This window comes from Bubalus kerabau, chromosome 12 (assembly GCF_029407905.1).
Source record: "Bubalus kerabau isolate K-KA32 ecotype Philippines breed swamp buffalo chromosome 12, PCC_UOA_SB_1v2, whole genome shotgun sequence".
Classification (NCBI taxonomy): domain Eukaryota; kingdom Metazoa; phylum Chordata; class Mammalia; order Artiodactyla; family Bovidae; genus Bubalus; species Bubalus kerabau.
This window is the reverse complement of record NC_073635.1, coordinates 16,950,659-16,967,449: the sequence shown is the minus strand read 5'-3', so window position 1 is coordinate 16,967,449 and position 16,791 is coordinate 16,950,659. Positions and strand designations below refer to the sequence as shown.

General features: G+C 44.5%; 2 protein-coding genes across 5 annotated transcripts in view; both read left to right on the top strand.

Annotated features, from left to right (window-relative positions):
* The window catches only part of LCP1 (lymphocyte cytosolic protein 1), a 103,109-nt gene extending 99,972 nt beyond the window's left edge, over positions 1-3,137 (top strand). For 2 of the 3 annotated variants that reach the window (XM_055542059.1, XM_055542058.1), the window contains exon 16: positions 990-1,123. In XM_055542059.1, coding sequence (XP_055398034.1) covers positions 990-1,122 — 133 coding nt within the window. In that variant the 3' untranslated portion in view covers position 1,123. Of the gene's footprint in view, positions 1-989 lie in introns of all 3 variants that reach the window. The other variant, XM_055542057.1, reaches the window with a different exon arrangement.
* A 346-nt stretch (positions 3,138-3,483) lies between these two features.
* Positions 3,484-16,791, top strand: part of CPB2 (carboxypeptidase B2) — a 69,288-nt gene continuing 55,980 nt past the window's right edge. Inside the window, exon 1 of one of the 2 annotated variants that reach the window (XM_055542063.1) lies at positions 3,484-3,647. In XM_055542063.1, the coding sequence (XP_055398038.1) occupies positions 3,604-3,647 (44 nt within the window). In that variant the 5' untranslated portion in view covers positions 3,484-3,603. Of the gene's footprint in view, positions 3,820-16,791 lie in introns of both variants that reach the window. The other variant, XM_055542062.1, reaches the window with a different exon arrangement.

The window sequence follows — 16,791 nt, the reverse complement described above, 5'->3', positions numbered from 1 at the left end:
ATTCTGATGCAGCTATGGTAATCTTATGTGAAAAATGTGTAATATAAAACTCTGGTTATTCTACGATTATAGTAGCATAAATAAATACACATGCATGTGGGCAAGAATTAGAATGGAAAAAGGAAGAAAAGAATGGACGGGGAAGAAAAGAAAAGAAAGGGGGCAGGGTGAAATTCCCTGGAGGTCCAGTGGTTAAGACTCTGAGCTTCCAAAGCAGGGGGCGTGGGTTCGATTCCTGGTCAGGGAACTAAGATCCCATATTCCTTGCAGCCAAAAAAGATTTAAAAAAAATAAAGAATTGATGGGTAGGGTCATGGTATTACAGATGCATTTCCTCTTTTTTTTCCTGCCTTGTAAACAATGTTCTGTAGCTGAAGTGGAGTTTGCGGTCCTTCCCTATCACACACTCTTGTTCAAGTCTGTGACTTTTTCTGCCACAGTAGACCCCAAGCAAATAAGCACCAAAAGTGGTGGGAGCTAGGAAGCTCTTTAAGGACAAATGATACATTTGGTGATTATCACAAGGATGGACAGCAAGTTTGATGGAGTTGGGAGCTTTGTCAAGCTAAGAATTGCCCACAAACCTCGAGAGGAAGCCAGTGATTGGTTGGCTGCAGCCGTACCAGGAGTGACCTTGGCACAGTAGATAGTTTACAGTATAGAAGGCTCCGCTGGTGGCTCAGATGGTAAAGAATCTGCCTACAATGCAGAAAACCCAGGTTTGATCACTGGGTCCGGGAAGATCCCCTGGAGAAGGGAATGGCAACCCATTCCAGAATTCTTGCCTGGAGAATTCCATGGACAGAGGAGCCTGGCAGGCTATAGTCCATAGAGTGACAAAGAGTCAGACACGCCTGAGTGACCAACACTTCCACATTCTTTCATAGAGTATATAGTATATATTATATAGAATGACAATAACTCTGACCCTGAGGGGTCCCCTTCATACTTGCTCAGGCTCCCCTCATCCCTCCTCTTTTCTCTTTTAGGTATGCCATCTCTATGGCTCGAAAAATTGGAGCGAGAGTGTATGCGCTTCCAGAAGACTTGGTGGAAGTGAACCCCAAGATGGTCATGACTGTGTTCGCTTGCCTCATGGGGAAAGGAATGAAGAGGGTGTAAGGCCCAGCGGGCGGGGTAGGGGGTGTGCGTCGGTCTCTGGCTGCTCATGCCTGGTGCCCCCAGGAAACACGGGAGGAGTCAGCCATTCCAAAGTTTCAACTCGATGACATTATTCACAGTTCCAAAAAAAAATGTATATCTGTTCCGCCAAGTAGCCTTCATGTATTTAACAAAAAGTGCTTTATTCTTTGCAAAAGACCCAGTCTCTTACAAATATTTTTTTATCATTGAATTGATTGCTTCTTTGAAAATGTAGAGAAAAAGAGATCTTACTTCCCAGGCACCTTTCCTGCCTTTGCCGTTGTAGTCAGGTATAGAAGTCTCAAGTGTAGTTCATTTTAACATTATCTTTCAAACCAGCTTACATTGTCTGCCTTCTTGTTCGGGGTGAGAACCAGGAGGGGAGAATCATCGGAGGGGAGAATCGTGAAACCAGCCTAAAGCTGGCTTCTGGAGGCCAGCGTTTGCTCTGTTACAAGCCTCCTTCCTGTTGCCCTTCTACCTGGGTCTACCTGTTGTGACTTTGCTCTCCACCGCGGCAGAACCTGCCCTCTCTGTGGCTCCCCTCTTCTGGCCACCCTCCTCTCTGGGCCTTCTGGGTCATCTGACAAATTAGGCTGTACTGGGGTCCCTAAGAGTGTCTGGTAACCTCCAGACCTAAGACTTATCATCAGAACATTTTCTTAGAACTGTGTCTACTAATCTCCAGAACTAAGACTTATCATCAGAACATTTTCTCAAAACTAGGGTCCCAGATGTCATCAGATTTTATTTTTTCAGTCAATGAGAAGCCCTCTGTTTTTAACCCTAGGATCTGGGCTCTGACCAGATGTACTATCTTAAATACCGTGCCTCCAGATAGATTCTTCACTGTTGGTGGAAGGTAGTGTTCAAGGAGGGTGTCATTGAGCAGCACACCACTAGAGGGCAGTGTGGAGTCATAACAGTTTCTGGTCTCAGGTGCTGCCTCCGTGTATTTAGCCCTGTGTATTATGGCAACCCACTCCAGTGTTCTTGCCTGGAGAATCCCAGGGACGGCAGAGCCTGGTGGGCTGCCGTCTATGGGGTCGCACAGAGTTGGGCACGACTGAAGCGACTTAGCAGCAGCAGCAGCATTAGATCTTGGAGAAGGAAACAGCAGCTCAGTCCAGTATTCTTGCCTGGAGAATTCCATGGACAGAGGAGCCTGGCGGGCTACAGTCCGTGGGGTCGCACAGAGTCGGATATGACTGCGCGACTAATGTTTTCATTAGCTCTAGTTATACAGTGTGGCTAAATATCTGGTGACTGGGAACTGCCTTGCTCTGATTTCATTTGCTCTTAGATCACAGTGCATATGATGTCTGCCGGGCCATAGGATCAATGTTTACTTTTTTGGTACCCCCAAATGCCCAGGGGTCATATATGCCAATGAACAGTGCCCCCACCTCAACCCCAGACTTGACCCCCACCAACACACTCACACATACACATACCTAGCCAGGTATCAAGCTGGCTAGGAACAGGCACAGTCGCTTTATGAAGAGTTAATTTGCTGGATATTTAAAGAATTCTTAAACAAAACCCAAGGAACACTGTGCTCTTGAGCAGTTCTAATAGACTGCAATTTCCTTGAAAACTTACCAAAGGCTAAATAGCAACAGAGTATTGGGCACGGATGCCAGACCCCTTCTGTCATAGTGAAAGGGTTCATGGAGGAGGTATCTGCTTTAGGTGTGGTGTGTAGTGGAACTTAGTCATTTTTCAAAGTGACTAAAATGCATTACCCCAGTCTGCTCCTTGTCAGTGGGCTCAGGAAGCCAAGATATGGCTTCTCCCAGCCCATAATCTGTATTTCTGCTGCATCTGATTGCAAAGTGGTTGGCTTTGTCTTAATCTGCACTTAATGTAGCCCCCAGACGATTCTCCCCCCATCTGTCTCCAGGAGGAATGTTACTGCCTTAATAGAAAATGAAGATAAAATATTGCTTAATCAAGATCTCTCCAAATAAAATGTTCCCCATATCGGACATCTTCTGAAGGTTTCATGAGTTATTCATTCAGCCAACATGCACTGAGGCCCTACATGTGCCAGGTTTGGGAAATATGCCCGTAAATGAGGCAGGCCTTGAGCTCAGCTGATCAAGAGAGACTGATCAGGAAAAACACACCACTGCCAGGTGCTATGAGTAATTGATGAGGGCAGGGTGAGAGGGGCTTAGAACAGAGGAAACCCCCAAAGGAGAAATATTTTAGCTGAAAGCTGAAGAGTAAGTAGGCGGGAGTCGGACCACAAGGAGGTCAAAATGAAAGGTAAGACAAATTCTCAGAAACACATGGAACCCACTTGTGCCCAAAAGCCAGACTTGGGGATTGGTGTGAAAGGGCTTCTGAGTGATTTGAGGAGCAATCTTTGGGGCTGGCGGTCCCTGGCGTCTCCTCCCTAGTCTGGGCCTCACACTGGCTGGTGGAGGTGATGCTGCAGAAGGATGCGTGCAGAGAATGCTCAGAGTGCTGAAGAATTCTGCTGTAACTGGCTCCCTCGGGTAGGCTGCTGTTTGGCGTGGTCACATCCTGACTTCCCGAGGTGTCCCTCACCCACACAGCCGCTGGAAGGTTGGGCTCTTGTGCTTAAGCTGTGTGTCCCGGCTCCTCCGGCAGCACTCTGGAGATGGCTCTTTTCTGGCCTAATATTCCCGCGGCGTCTACACATTCAAGGTAGTGGTCTTCCCTACATATCGAGAGGTTACTAATGCTAAGTGTTGTCTTTTGTATGTTAAGACTGCCTTGATAGGTCCTGACCAGGAGGACTGAACAGCTACAGGTAAGCAGAATACTATCAAGGGAAGAAAACTAAGAGTCTTGCAGACTGGAAGGCAATGGAATATAGCAATCAAAGCAGGACAATTTTTCTTAAAAGATTTTTTTTTAGGTTTTTAATGCTAGTTCCTTAATTTTTTCACTCTAGTGGACATCCCACTAGTTACATTTCTTTTTTTAACCCATGTAATCTCAGAATTATTTTTTTGAGATAAATTCTTTATTTGGCTATGAGAGTTGGACTGTGAAGAAAGCTGAGCGCTGAAGTATTGATGCTTTTGAACTGTGGTGTTGGAGAAGACTCTTGAGAGTCCCTTGGACTGCAAGGACATCCAACCAGTCCATTCTGAAGATCAGCCCTGGGATTTCTTTGGAAGGAATGATGCTCAAGTGGAAGCTCCAGTACTTTGGCCACCTCATGCGAAGAGTTGACTCATTGAAAAAGACTCTGATGCTGGGAGGGATTGGGGGGAGGAGGAGAAGGGGACGAGAGAGGATGAGATGGCTGGATGGCATCAGTGACTCGATGGACGTGAGTCTGGGTGAACTCCGGGAGTTGGTGATGGACAGGGAGGCCTGGCGTGCTGTGATTCATGGGGTCGCAAACAGTCGGGCACGACTGAGCGACTGAACTGAACTGAACTGAACCAGGTCTTCATTGCAGTATAAGGGGTCTCTAGTTGGGGCATGCGAACTCTTAGTTGCAGCATGTGGGATCTAGTTCCCCGACCAGGGGTGGAACGTGAGCTCCCTGCGTTGGGAACACGGAGTCTTAGCCACTGGGCTACCAGGGAAGTCCTTTCAAAATTTAAGAGTTTATTATTAACATTTTAGTCTATCCAAGTATGACATCAGAAAGTAAAATTGTACCAAAGGCTCTACAGTGGCAAGCCTGCCACCTTCCCACCCCTATGAGCCAGCTCATACTGGTTCTAGTTGGCTCCAGTTGTCAGAACATATTATTTTGAAGTTGGCCAGGATGAGGGTATTTACACCACAGAAACAATCAGACTCTACAGATAGGGTTTTTTATCCCCTGAGGGCTGGTTCATCAGCCCACCACTCCCTCTGTCCCAGTCCCTCAGTTTGTATCCTTCTAGAAACATTCTGTGCTCTTGTTACACACACACATCTTTTTACTGGAAATGTCATCATGCCATACACAACATTGTGCGTTTTCGTCACACCATACCTTTGAGATTGCTCCATGTTGGCAGATAGAGACCTGCCTCAATCTTTTCAACAGATGCATAGTATGCTGTCATATGGCTGTGCCAACCTGTATCTAACCAGTGGCCAATAAATGAGTAGGTTGCTTCCATCCTTTGCTACAGCAAATAAAGCCACAGTGAAGACTGTGTCCACTTCTTGTGCTCGGAACATTCATTTTCATTTAACAGGTACTTAATCAAGTTTCTGCTTGGCAAAGATATTGAACATTGGAAAGTAACGCTTAAATCCTCCTTTGAAGTTTTCTCAAAGTATTTGACAAAGAGCCCTGAGCTAGGATGGCTTGAACCCCTCCCATCGTCTCCATTTTCTGTCTAAAGTAGGTTAATCCAGCAAGGAGATAATATGCATGGGGAAAATGTAATCAAAAGCAGAATGTGATCCCTGCTATAACAAATTTATAAATGAAGTATGGGGGCTTATGTGCGTGTATGCTAAGTCGCTTCAGTCGTGTCCGACTCTTTGTGACCCCGTGGACTGTAGCCCGCCAGGCTCCTCTGTCCTTGGGATTCCCCAGGCAAGAATACTGGAGTGGGTTGCCATTCCCTTCTTCAGGGGACCTTCCCCACCCAGGAATCAAACTCAAGTCTCCTGCATTATAGGCAGATTCTTTACCATCTGGGCTACCAGGGAAGCCTGTAGGGGTTCAGGGGGGGAATTATTTCTGAAGGAAAGATTAGCAACCTTTTACAGAAGAGTTGAGCTCTAACTAGTGAGACATGGGCAGGAACCATGCCCCGTCATGCTCATGTCCCCAGGAATACCAAGGACTTACTGGACTTTTAATGAGAGCTGGTTAACTTTTTCAAATTGATTTGTATTAGACGTAAACAAGTGTTTCCTGACTGTGAGAGATGCCAAGCAGAGAGAAGTTATTGGGAGAAGAGTTGCGAAACAGACCTTTCCACAGAGTGTTTAAAAGGGGATGGACTCCTGTTTGTTTGGAAATTATGCCATTCAAGCCTGGCTGAGGCAATGCACTGAACTAGAGGGGCTTTTCAAGTCTCAGCCAATCTAGTGATTTTATCGACCTCAACACACACGGGCTTCCCAGGTGGCTCAGGGGTAAAGAACCCGCCTGCCAAAGCAGGAGATAGGGGTTCAATCCCTGGGTAGGGAAGTCTCCTGGAGAAGGAGATGGCAACTCACTCCATATACTTGCCTGGAGAATTCCATGGACAGAAAAGCCTGGCCAGCTACCGTCCATGGTGTTGCAAAAAAGTGAGACACGACTTAGAGCACAGTTGTGGTCTCGATTGTAAAAAGTAAGGAAACTCAGTCCACCTAAAACAAGCCCATCTTGGACTGATCCTTGAAACAGAAGAGACATGCCCTTGGACTCCCGCTGTCCCTGGGTGGCCCCAAGGCCCACCTTCCCCACAGTTACTCTGCCTTTTACCAGCCAGCAGCTGTGGAGATGTCGTCAACCTCTGCTCTCTGCCCTTTGCTCTCTGCCCCCCGCCCCCAGGACGTGCAGTGCCCTCGGATTAAATGCTGGCACTGCTTAGGGAGTTGGACATGGCACGTCTCTGCCAGCCCGTGATCCCATAACCGCAGCTGATGCTCCGCACGAGTCAGCGGTGCTGACTGAGCCTCTTGTGAAATCTAGTTCCTCTGACAGTTTCCTAATAAAATTCCAATAATTAAACTCTCAGCTGCCAAGGACCGCTGTTTCCACAATGTCCTCTCTCCCCATTTTTTGTAAAACAGAGTTTACCAACTGAGACTGTGCGTGGGTGACCAAAAAAAAAAAAAGGAAAAAGGAAATTGTGTAAATGTTTTCTCATGTCTAATGTCTACATATAGTTAGTAATCTACATTAGGTCCAGCATAAAAACACAGATAAACCAGTCAGTACCCACGATCTCACCTGTAACCACTCAGGGACAGGTTGGGAAAATGGCAGGGATTTTTATATTGGGTTGATCAAAAAGTTCATTCAGGTTTTTCCATACCATCTCACAGAAAAACCCAAATGAACTTCTTGGCCAACCCAATATTAATAGGCATGTAAAAAATGGGGAGTTCCATTTAAATAAGTATTTTGGTTAATAAAGAGTTACTGTATATAATTTTTGGAATAATAACTTTTTAAAGGATTAGAAATGCATGCAAATATTTAATTCTAAAGTTCTGTGCAATACAGCGTAAGAGTTAATGATCTGGCTGGCAGCATTGTTGGGCTGGGCTAGACCAGGGGCCCCCTGTTAAGAGTCAGAATGTTCAAACCTCCTTGCCCGAAGTTTGAGGCTCAGGCCAGGGGCACCCAAAAGCTGGTTAGAAAACAGAATCTCATCCTCACCCCAGACCTAATGTATCAGAATCTTCAGTTTAATAGGATTCCCAGTTAATCCATGGGTTTTCTCATTAAAGTTTGAGCAACACTGTCGTGAAAGAGATGTCTTCTCTTTTTTAATATCTATTTATCTATATTTATTTGGCTGTGCTGGGTCTTGCAGCACGTGGGATCTTCATTGCCACATGTGGGATCTCTTGGACTTCCCAGGTGGCATTAGTGGTAAAGAATCTGCCTGCCAATACAGGAGACATAAGAGATGTGGGTTCCATCCCTGGGTCAGGAAGATCCCCTAGAGGAGGGCATGGCACCCCACTCCAGTGTTGTTGCCTTGAAAATCTCTGTGGACAGAGGAGCCTGGAGGGCTACTGTTCACAGCAGAGTCAGACATGACTAAAGTGACTTAGCACAGATCTCTTAGTTGCAGCATGCAGGATCTAGTCCTTTGACCAGGGATCAAACCTTGGCCCCCTTCACTGGGAACACGGAGTCTTAGCCACTGGACCACCAGGGAAGTCCTAAGAGTAGAAGCCTTCCTAAAAGATCTACAGTTGATAGGCAGCTAAATTTTAACCAATGTTAAATTATCCTTTCCCAATTACACTAGATTTGAGAGATTAAAATAGCCCTCCCCCAACATTTCCCCATCATCATTGTCCATGTGAGGAAGCCGACGTGGTTCTGCCCCCCACCTGGGTATGCCCCCATTGCTCAGCCTTGCCTTTTGCTGTCCCTCTCCCCCTTCGTCCCTTTCTTCTTGGTGACACCCACCCCCAGGCCTCTAAGACTGCATGCCCCTGGTCCTTCAGGGTACCCTTAAGGTGTGTCTTGGAAGGGCTTCTCTTACCGGCTGCCCAGAGCTGCTGCTTCATTGCATCCCACCCACTTGGTGCCACATCACTGAAGTCTTTTCTCCTTCCTTACCCTTGTATGTGATGTTCCTTCCATACCCTCATCAAGCCTGCTGACTTTTCTCCCACCATCTCTGTAGCAATCTCTCTATGACATCCAGTGCCGGTTGGGTGACTTAGTAAACCTAACTGTCCCCGAGGGAGGGGACCACGGCCCTTCAGTGCCTATTCTTTTCTCCTCCAAAACCCACACTTTACAATGGCTTTCTAGAGATATAGCTCCATCACTGATATATTTGCCAGTTTCCTACTGGGAGAGAGCAAAGTGGCTTCCGATCGAACAGGTATAATATGCAAAGATCCAGCGCATGGGAGAAGCTGGTTACTTTTGAGGAACTGAAAGACTAGAGAGCCATATTCATGAGAAAGAGATGGACTGGGATTTCTCTGGTGGTCCAGTGGTTAAGACTTCACCTTCTAAGGCAGGCGGTGCAGGTTCAATCCCTGGTCAGGGAACTAAGATCCCACCTGACTTGCGACCAAAAAACCAAAACATAAAGAAGAGCAATATTGTAAAAAATTTAATTAAGACTTTAAAAAAGGTCCGCATCAAAAAAAAAAAAAAAATCCAAGGAGTAGGGCTGATTATCAGACTCAAGGATGCTTGAGAATCACCTGGAGAGTTTTAAAGCAAATGTTTCAGATCCCACCATGAGAGTCAGTGCTTAGAGGGCTGGTGGGCCCTGGAGTCTGCATTTTCCCCAAATATCCTCAGAGATTAGGGGACTCCCAGGCCACCCCTGGAGAAGCACTGGTCCAGCCCAGTTGTTTGACGCCCTGGCTGCACAATGGAGTCGTCTTGGGAGATTTATAAGATGCTGGCGTTTACACCCTGCCCTCTGAGGATCTGATATAATTGATCTGATGGGCAGGCAGGGCAGCTGTATATTTAAAAGATGTCCAGATGGCTTTTATTGGCAGTCAAGTTTGAGGACTGATGGGCTACCGCATCTTTAAAAAGCAGAGAGACCAATAAAAATGAGCAATGGTTAGAAACAGGGAGTGAGGGAAGGAAAGTGTTTTAAGGACAAACCCCGCTTTCTTCACAATTTAACCATCCAGCCAACAAGCCTTTGCCTGTTTGGGTACCTACTAACAATCATGGTGCCCCAAGTCTCCAACTCAGTATTTGCAGCCAAAGCATCAGAACCTGGGATGGAGTTCTCTGCCTTCAAGCCTCAAATCTCCTTCTTCAGTGGCTCCCGAATGGCATCATCTCTCCTCCCCTTCAGAAACACAGGGGGCTGGATACACCAGCCCTTTGTGTAAATTATAAAACCTTTGCTCTGCATGAATAAACATGAGAGAGGGTGCATGGAGGGAAAAAACATTTATCAATTATGTGTCTTCCAAACCTCCTAAGATTATGCAGCTTTAATGGCTGAATGATTTTGAAAGGAAAACTTGTCAATTGAGCTGCACCTGAACTCATGATAAAATGCTGTGAAATGAATTGATTCTCTCAGTGATTACCTAACAGGACGCCTGAGCTGCATATCCAAATCCAGGCCAGGCTGGATCATGGTTGTTATTGTCGTCGTTCAGTCGTGTCCAACTCCTTACGACGCCATGGACTGTAGCCCTCCAGTCTCCTCTGTCTGTGGGATTCTCCAGGCAAGAATACTGGAGTGGGTGGCCATTCCCTACTCCAGAGACCTTCCTGACCCAGGGATCAAACCTGCGTCTCTTTCGTCTCCTGCATTGGCAGGTGGATTTTCTACCACTGAGCCTCTAGGGAAGCCCCCAAAACAGAAGTTTACAGCTCTTGAAGAAACACTTGCTGTATTGTTTTTGCCATCTAGTGTTCCAAATTGACTCCAGAATAAATATACACATTAGCTGGGCCCCAGGGGGCATGATTCATTGAAATCAATCCCCCAGGACCAGATTGGCTTCTGGGGCAGTGTCTCATCCTCTCTTTGGGAGCAGCAGAAGGCGAGGACAGTTGTCCCCAAGGTCACCATGACCTGGATAAGGCTCTGGGCAGAGAACACTTTGGCCCCTATCGGCTCCCTTCCTGACTTACCTTTTTCTTGATGAATGGGACATAGTGAACACCCGTTTTGCCAGTCACTTTCAGATGAGAGACCTCTGAATTCCCACAGTAGTCCTCAGAGATAGCTTATCATTAACCTCATTTTTCTGAAGGGGAAATTGCACCTTTGAGAAGCTAAGAGATTTGTCTGTGAGCTAGGGTGGATGGAGTCCTCCTGATCAAGCTGTTGTGTTTTCACTTTCTCTCTGTCTGTCTGTCTCTCTTGCTCTTCATGCAATATATTTAAGAGTTAAGTCTGAGGAAATTTGAGGAATTTTGGCTGTACACAATTGTGTAACTACCACTATAATAAAAACACAGAATTTTCCCACTACTCCAAAAAGTTCTCGTGTACCTGTTCATTCCTTCCCAGTCTCAACACCTGGCAACAGCTAACCTATTTTCTGTATCTGCAGTTTTGCCTTTTATAGTGTCATATAGATAGATGTCCCAGAGAAGGCGATGGCACCCCACTCCAGTACTCTTGCCTGGTGGGCTGCAGTCCATGGGGTCACTAAAAGTCGGACACGACTGAGCGACTTCACTTTCACTTTTCACTTTCATGTGTTGGAGAAGGAAATGGCAACCCACTCCAGTGTTCTTGTCTGGAGAATCCCAGGGACAGGGGAGCCTGGTGGGCTGCCATCTCTGGGGTCGCACGGAGTTGGACACAACTGAAGCAACTTAACAGCGGCAGCAGCATAGATAGATGTCCAGGGGTTTCTCAGGTGGCGCTAGTGGTAAAGAACCCACCTGCCAATGCAGGAGAGATAAGAGACGTGGGTTTGACCCCTGGGTCAGGAGGATCCCCTGGAGGAGGGCATGGCAACTCATTCCAGTATTCCAACCCATTCCAGTAGCACCCATAGATGTCCAGAGTATATAAATACCTCCTACAAATCAGTAATAAGACAAACTATCCGATTAAAAATCTGGCAAACAATTGGAACGCACGTGCACACACACATATAATTATGGCCGATAAGCACAGAAAAGTTTCTCAACGTTATCAGTCTTAGAAATTTAATTTAAAGCCCAAATTAGACACCACCGTGCACTTAACTAGAATGGCTAAAATGAAAAAGACTGCATCAAATAACAAGGATAGAGACCAACTAGAACTCTAACACATGGTGGTTGTTATTGTTTAGTCACTCAGTCATGTCTGACTCTTTGAGACCCCATGGACTGTAGCCTGCAAGGCTCCTCTGTCCACAGGTATTCTCCAGGCAAGAATACTGGAGTGGGTTGCCATTTCCATCTCTAGGGGATCTTCCTGACCCAGGGATCGAACCCAGTTCTCCTGCATTGCAGGGGGATTCTTTACCATTGAGCCACCTGGGAAGTCCAATATATGGTTGGGGGCATGTAAAATGATACAACCACCTTGAAAAAAGACAGTGGAGTTTCTTATAAAACTAAGCATCTCTGACCTAGCAGTTCCCTTCCCGAATATTTATGCAAGAGAAACAAAAACATTAGTCCATCAAAAAAGCTCTATACAAGTATATTCATAGCAACTCTATCCATAGTAGTCCCCAGCTGAAAACATCTCAGATGTTCATTAGTAGGAAAATGGATAAGCAGTGTTATATTATTCAGCAATAAATAGCAATGAATTGCTTGCACAGGCAGCAACATGAAAGAATTTTTAAAATACCCTGAGTGAAGAAAGTTTAACCCAGATGAGTACATGCCACATGATGTAGACTGAATGTTTGTGTCCCTGCCCCCCGACCTGCCCCTCATTTACTTGTTGAAACTTAAGCCCCAATGTGATGGTATTTGGATGTGGGGGTCTTTAGGAGATGATTAAGTCATGATGGTGGAGCCCCCATAAATGGGGTTAGTGCCCTTATAAAAGAGATCCCAGAGAGCTCTCCATCTTTCTTTCTGCCACAGAAGGATACAGCAAGAAAGGGGCCAGAAAGCAGGTCCTCATCAGACATTGAATCAGTGCCTTGATCTTGGATTCCCACTCTCCAGAACTGTGAGAAATAGTGTTTATTGTTTAAGCCACCCAGTCCATGGTATTTTTTTGTTTTTCAGTAGCCCAAAGAAACTGGACAACATACTATTCTGTAAAGTTCTAGATCAGGCAAAATTAATCTGTGTTATACAATCAGAGCAGCTATTGTTGGGGTGGGGGGTAGTAATTCATTGGAAGGAATATGCAAAATTTTTCTGAAGTGATGAAAATTTTCTATACCAGGCAGAAGTGTGGGTTACTCAAGTGTATGTGTTTTTTGGAAGCTCTAACTATATACTTAATATCTGTATTTCATTGTATGTACCCCAATTTTTAAAAGACATTGCCCACTGCTGTCTAGGACAGTTTATAATGGCTGCTGGACTGTAGGAGACAAAAGAGTAACTAGACCAGGAGTAAATAAGGCAGTGACTAAGTCATGTCACCTGACTGATTACTGGATCTTTGAAGGTCACAGTGTTACCATGACATAGAAACTCTGAAAACTGCTGTGAGACCTTTGGAAGCCCAGGGGCTTCTTGAAGACTTGTGCAAAGCAGAGAGGAGTGAGCAGAGAGAAAGAAAGACAGAAAAAGAAAACAAAAGGCTTCCAAATGAGTTTAGAAACCCAGGTTCCAAAACACAGAAGAAATCACATGCTAAGGGAGGCAGCCAATAAAACCAAAGCCCAGAGCATAAAATCACCCCAAATACAATTAAACTTCTAGAGCAGCCTGGCACAGACTTTAAGATAAGTATTCTGAGGATTCTCAGCAAGAGCTCTGAAGAAACAGTATTCATAAAAAATCAAACAATAAAATATTTTTTATTAGCATATAGTTGCTTTACATCGTTGCGTCAGTTTCTGCCGTACAGCAAAGTGAGTCAGCCACACACCTACATGTCGCCCCTCTTCCTTGGATTTCCTTCCCATTTTGGTCACCACGGAGCACGGAGTAGAGTTCCCTGAGCTATACAGTCTCATCAGTTACCTCATTACTTATCTACTTTATTTATCTGTTTCATACACAGTATCAATAGTGTGTATATGCCAATCCCGATCCATTCGTCCTATCCCTCCTTCCCCCTTGGTATCCATCCATTTGTACTGTATGTCTGTGTCTCTATTTCCGCTTTACAAGTAAGTTCATCTTTACCATTTTTCTAGATTCCACATATATGTTTTAATGTGTGACATTTGTTTTCCTCTTTCTGTCTTACTTCACCCTGTATGACTCTAGGTTCATCCACATCTCTGCAAATGGCACAATTTCATTCCTTTTTATGGCTGAGTAATATTCTGTGGTGTATATGTACATCACAGCTTCTTTATTCATTCCTCTGTTGATGGACATTTAGGTTGCTTCCATGACCTGGTTGCTGCTGCTGCTAAGTCGCTTCAGTCGTGTCCGACTCTGTGCGACCCCATAGACGGAAGCCCACCAGGCTCCCCCTGGGATTCTCCAGGCAAGAACACTGGAGTGGGTTGCCATTTCCTTCTCCAATGCATGAAAGCGAAAAGTGAAAGTGAAGTCGCTCAGTCGTGTCCAACTCTTAGCGACCCCATGGACTGTAGCCTACCAGGCTCCTCCGTTACCGAACAATAAAATATTTTAAGTGATACTTTAAAATACAGATGTAAAAACAACATGGATAAATGTGAAAAAGAGCCAGTTGCAAAACTTGGAAAATACTTACATAGCTATTGACATTTTTAAAAAACCCACCTCAATTGAGTATGAGTCTAAACAAGACACAGAGAATGGATTATTGTATTTGAAGATAATGCTAAGAAATGAACCCAGACCTCAGCATGCCAAGACAAAGATGATGGTTTTGGGGCTTCCTTGGTGGCTCAGCTGGTAAAGAATCTGCTTGCAATGTGGGAGAGCTGGGTTTGATCCCTGAGTTGGGAAGATCCCCTGGAGAAGGGAATGGCTACCCACTCCAGTATTCTGGCCTGGACAATTCCAAGGACTGTATAGTCCATGGGGTCACAAAGAGTCAGACACAACTGAGCGACTTTCACGCTCACACACTTTAAAAGCATGAAAGGCCATGGATCTCCAAAGGGAGATACTATAACCTTCCATACATGTGCTTCTTCTCAGTCATAAATTTGAAAAACTCACCTTCGATGTTTTCACCTAGGTTGAAAATATTGAAAAAGACAAAAGCGAGGGAGGACCTCATTAGTACTCCACAGGGGACCTCCCTCAGCATGGGCTGTGATCCAGGGATCAATACTCGATGGCTATGGTTCTTCAACAAAGCAGACACGTTTCTGCCGTACTATGGTCTTTTGTGTTCTTGGCTCATCTCCCCTGAGGAGTTAAATACTTTCTGGATAGTTTACACGGAGAATAACAACTCAGCGTACATTCTCTTTGAGGGTGGAAATGGAAGTGAAGTCGATTGATCACAGAAATGACAGGGAACAGGCCATTACAGTTTAACCAGTGTGTAAAGAAGGCTCTTGTGTAACCAGCTGTCTGGACCCTTCTCTTTGGAGAGTTTGGTTTTATAGCGAATTGCTGTGGGGATGAAGCTTTATAGCTTGGGAGTCCTTGTCGCCACCGTCCTGTTCTGTGGGGAGCATGCCTTCGCCTTTCAGAGGTAATCCGCTGGACTCCTAGGTGGTGGTGCGTTGTTTTCCCCATTTGCTTGACCCTCCTGGAATCTAGTCAGTGCCCTGGGCTAGGGAGCAAAACGTTCGAGTCTGAAGGTCACCTCTTCCTGAAACTTTCCATATGCCGCTCTTCCAAATTGTAGATTTCAGTACAATAAGGCTCTCACTAGATCTAGGGTCTTTTTTCCTTTTCTGGCTCTAGTTTTATTACTGAGAAAACTCTGAATGATATGTATATTAAGCAGCTATGAAAATTAAAGAAATTGAGTCTTCTGATTTTTTTTAAAGTATTTAATTACTTGTACCTTAACACTTCACATGATTTGTATTTTTCTTGTCTTCACATATATGATGTGTTGACTGCGGATGATTTATTTATTTTCGTACATGGAACGTGGGAGGGGGAAGAAGGTAAAGTTATCACACTGGAGGTCTGGATTGTGCATGGGTGTTCAGCATGAAACAGGAAAGGAAGAACAGGTGTGGTATAAGAACACATGTGTGAACATATCTAGTTCTTATTTTGCTTGGCAGAGTGATTCCCTTAGGACTTTCTAGTATAAACCACTCGAAAGTACTCTAGCATATATAAACATGATGTAAATACTTCTGAGGCTATACACACTATTGTTATTAACTAGTCAGTTTTTAAGCTTTTCAAAATTGATATTATTTCCTTTGGAATTATCTTTTTAAAAATGTCATTTATTTTTTTAATTGGTAGACAATTGCTTTACAATTTTGTGTTGTTCCTGCTATACAACAACAGGAATCAATCATAATTAAATATGTGTATATATGTGTATATATATGTGTGTGTGTGTGTATATATATATTTATATACACACACATATACATATGTGTATATATATATCCCTGCACTCCTCAGCCTCCCCCACTTCCCTCAACATACCCATCTAGGTCATCACAGAATGCCAGGCTGGGCTCCCTGTGTTATTTAGCAACTTCCCACTATCTATTTTACACATAATAGTGTATATATGTTAATAATACTTTCTCAATTCATCTGTCCCTCACCTTCCCCTGCTGTGTCCACTAAGTCTGTTCTCTGCTCGGTTCATCAGTACCATTTTCTAGATTCCATATGCATGTGTTAACATACAATACTTGTTTCTTTCTTTCTGATTTACTTCACTCTGTATAAGAGGTTCTAGGTTCATCTGCTTCACTACAACTGACTCAAATCTGTCCCCTCTTATGACTGAGTAATATTCCATTATTTAAGTGTGCCACAACTTCTTTATCCATTCATCTGTCGATGGACATCTAGGTTGCTTCCGTGTCTTGGCTACTGTAAATATCGCTGCAATAAACATTGTATATGTGTCTTTTAGAATTGTGGTTTTCTCAGGGTATATGACCAGTAGTAGAATTGCTGGGTCATAGAGCAGGACACAGCTGAACCGACTGAGCATGAACGTATAGTGGATCTATTCCTAGTTTTTTAAGAAATCTCCATAATGGCTGTATCAGTTTACATTCCTACCAACAATGCAAGAGTGTCCCCTTTTCTTCACATCCTCTCCAGCATTTATTGTTTGTAGATTTTTTTGATGATGGCCATTCTGATTGGTGTGAGGTGATACTTCATTGTAGTTTTGATTTGCATTTCTCTATTAATGAGCAATGTTGAGCATCTTTTCATGTGTTTATTGGCCATCTGTTTGTGTTCTTTGGAGAAATGTCTGTTTAGGTCTTCTGCCCGTTTTTCGATGGGGTTTATTTTTCTGATCACCAAGTGTCAAGTAACAAATTCCACCACCAAAGGACTGCTAAGAA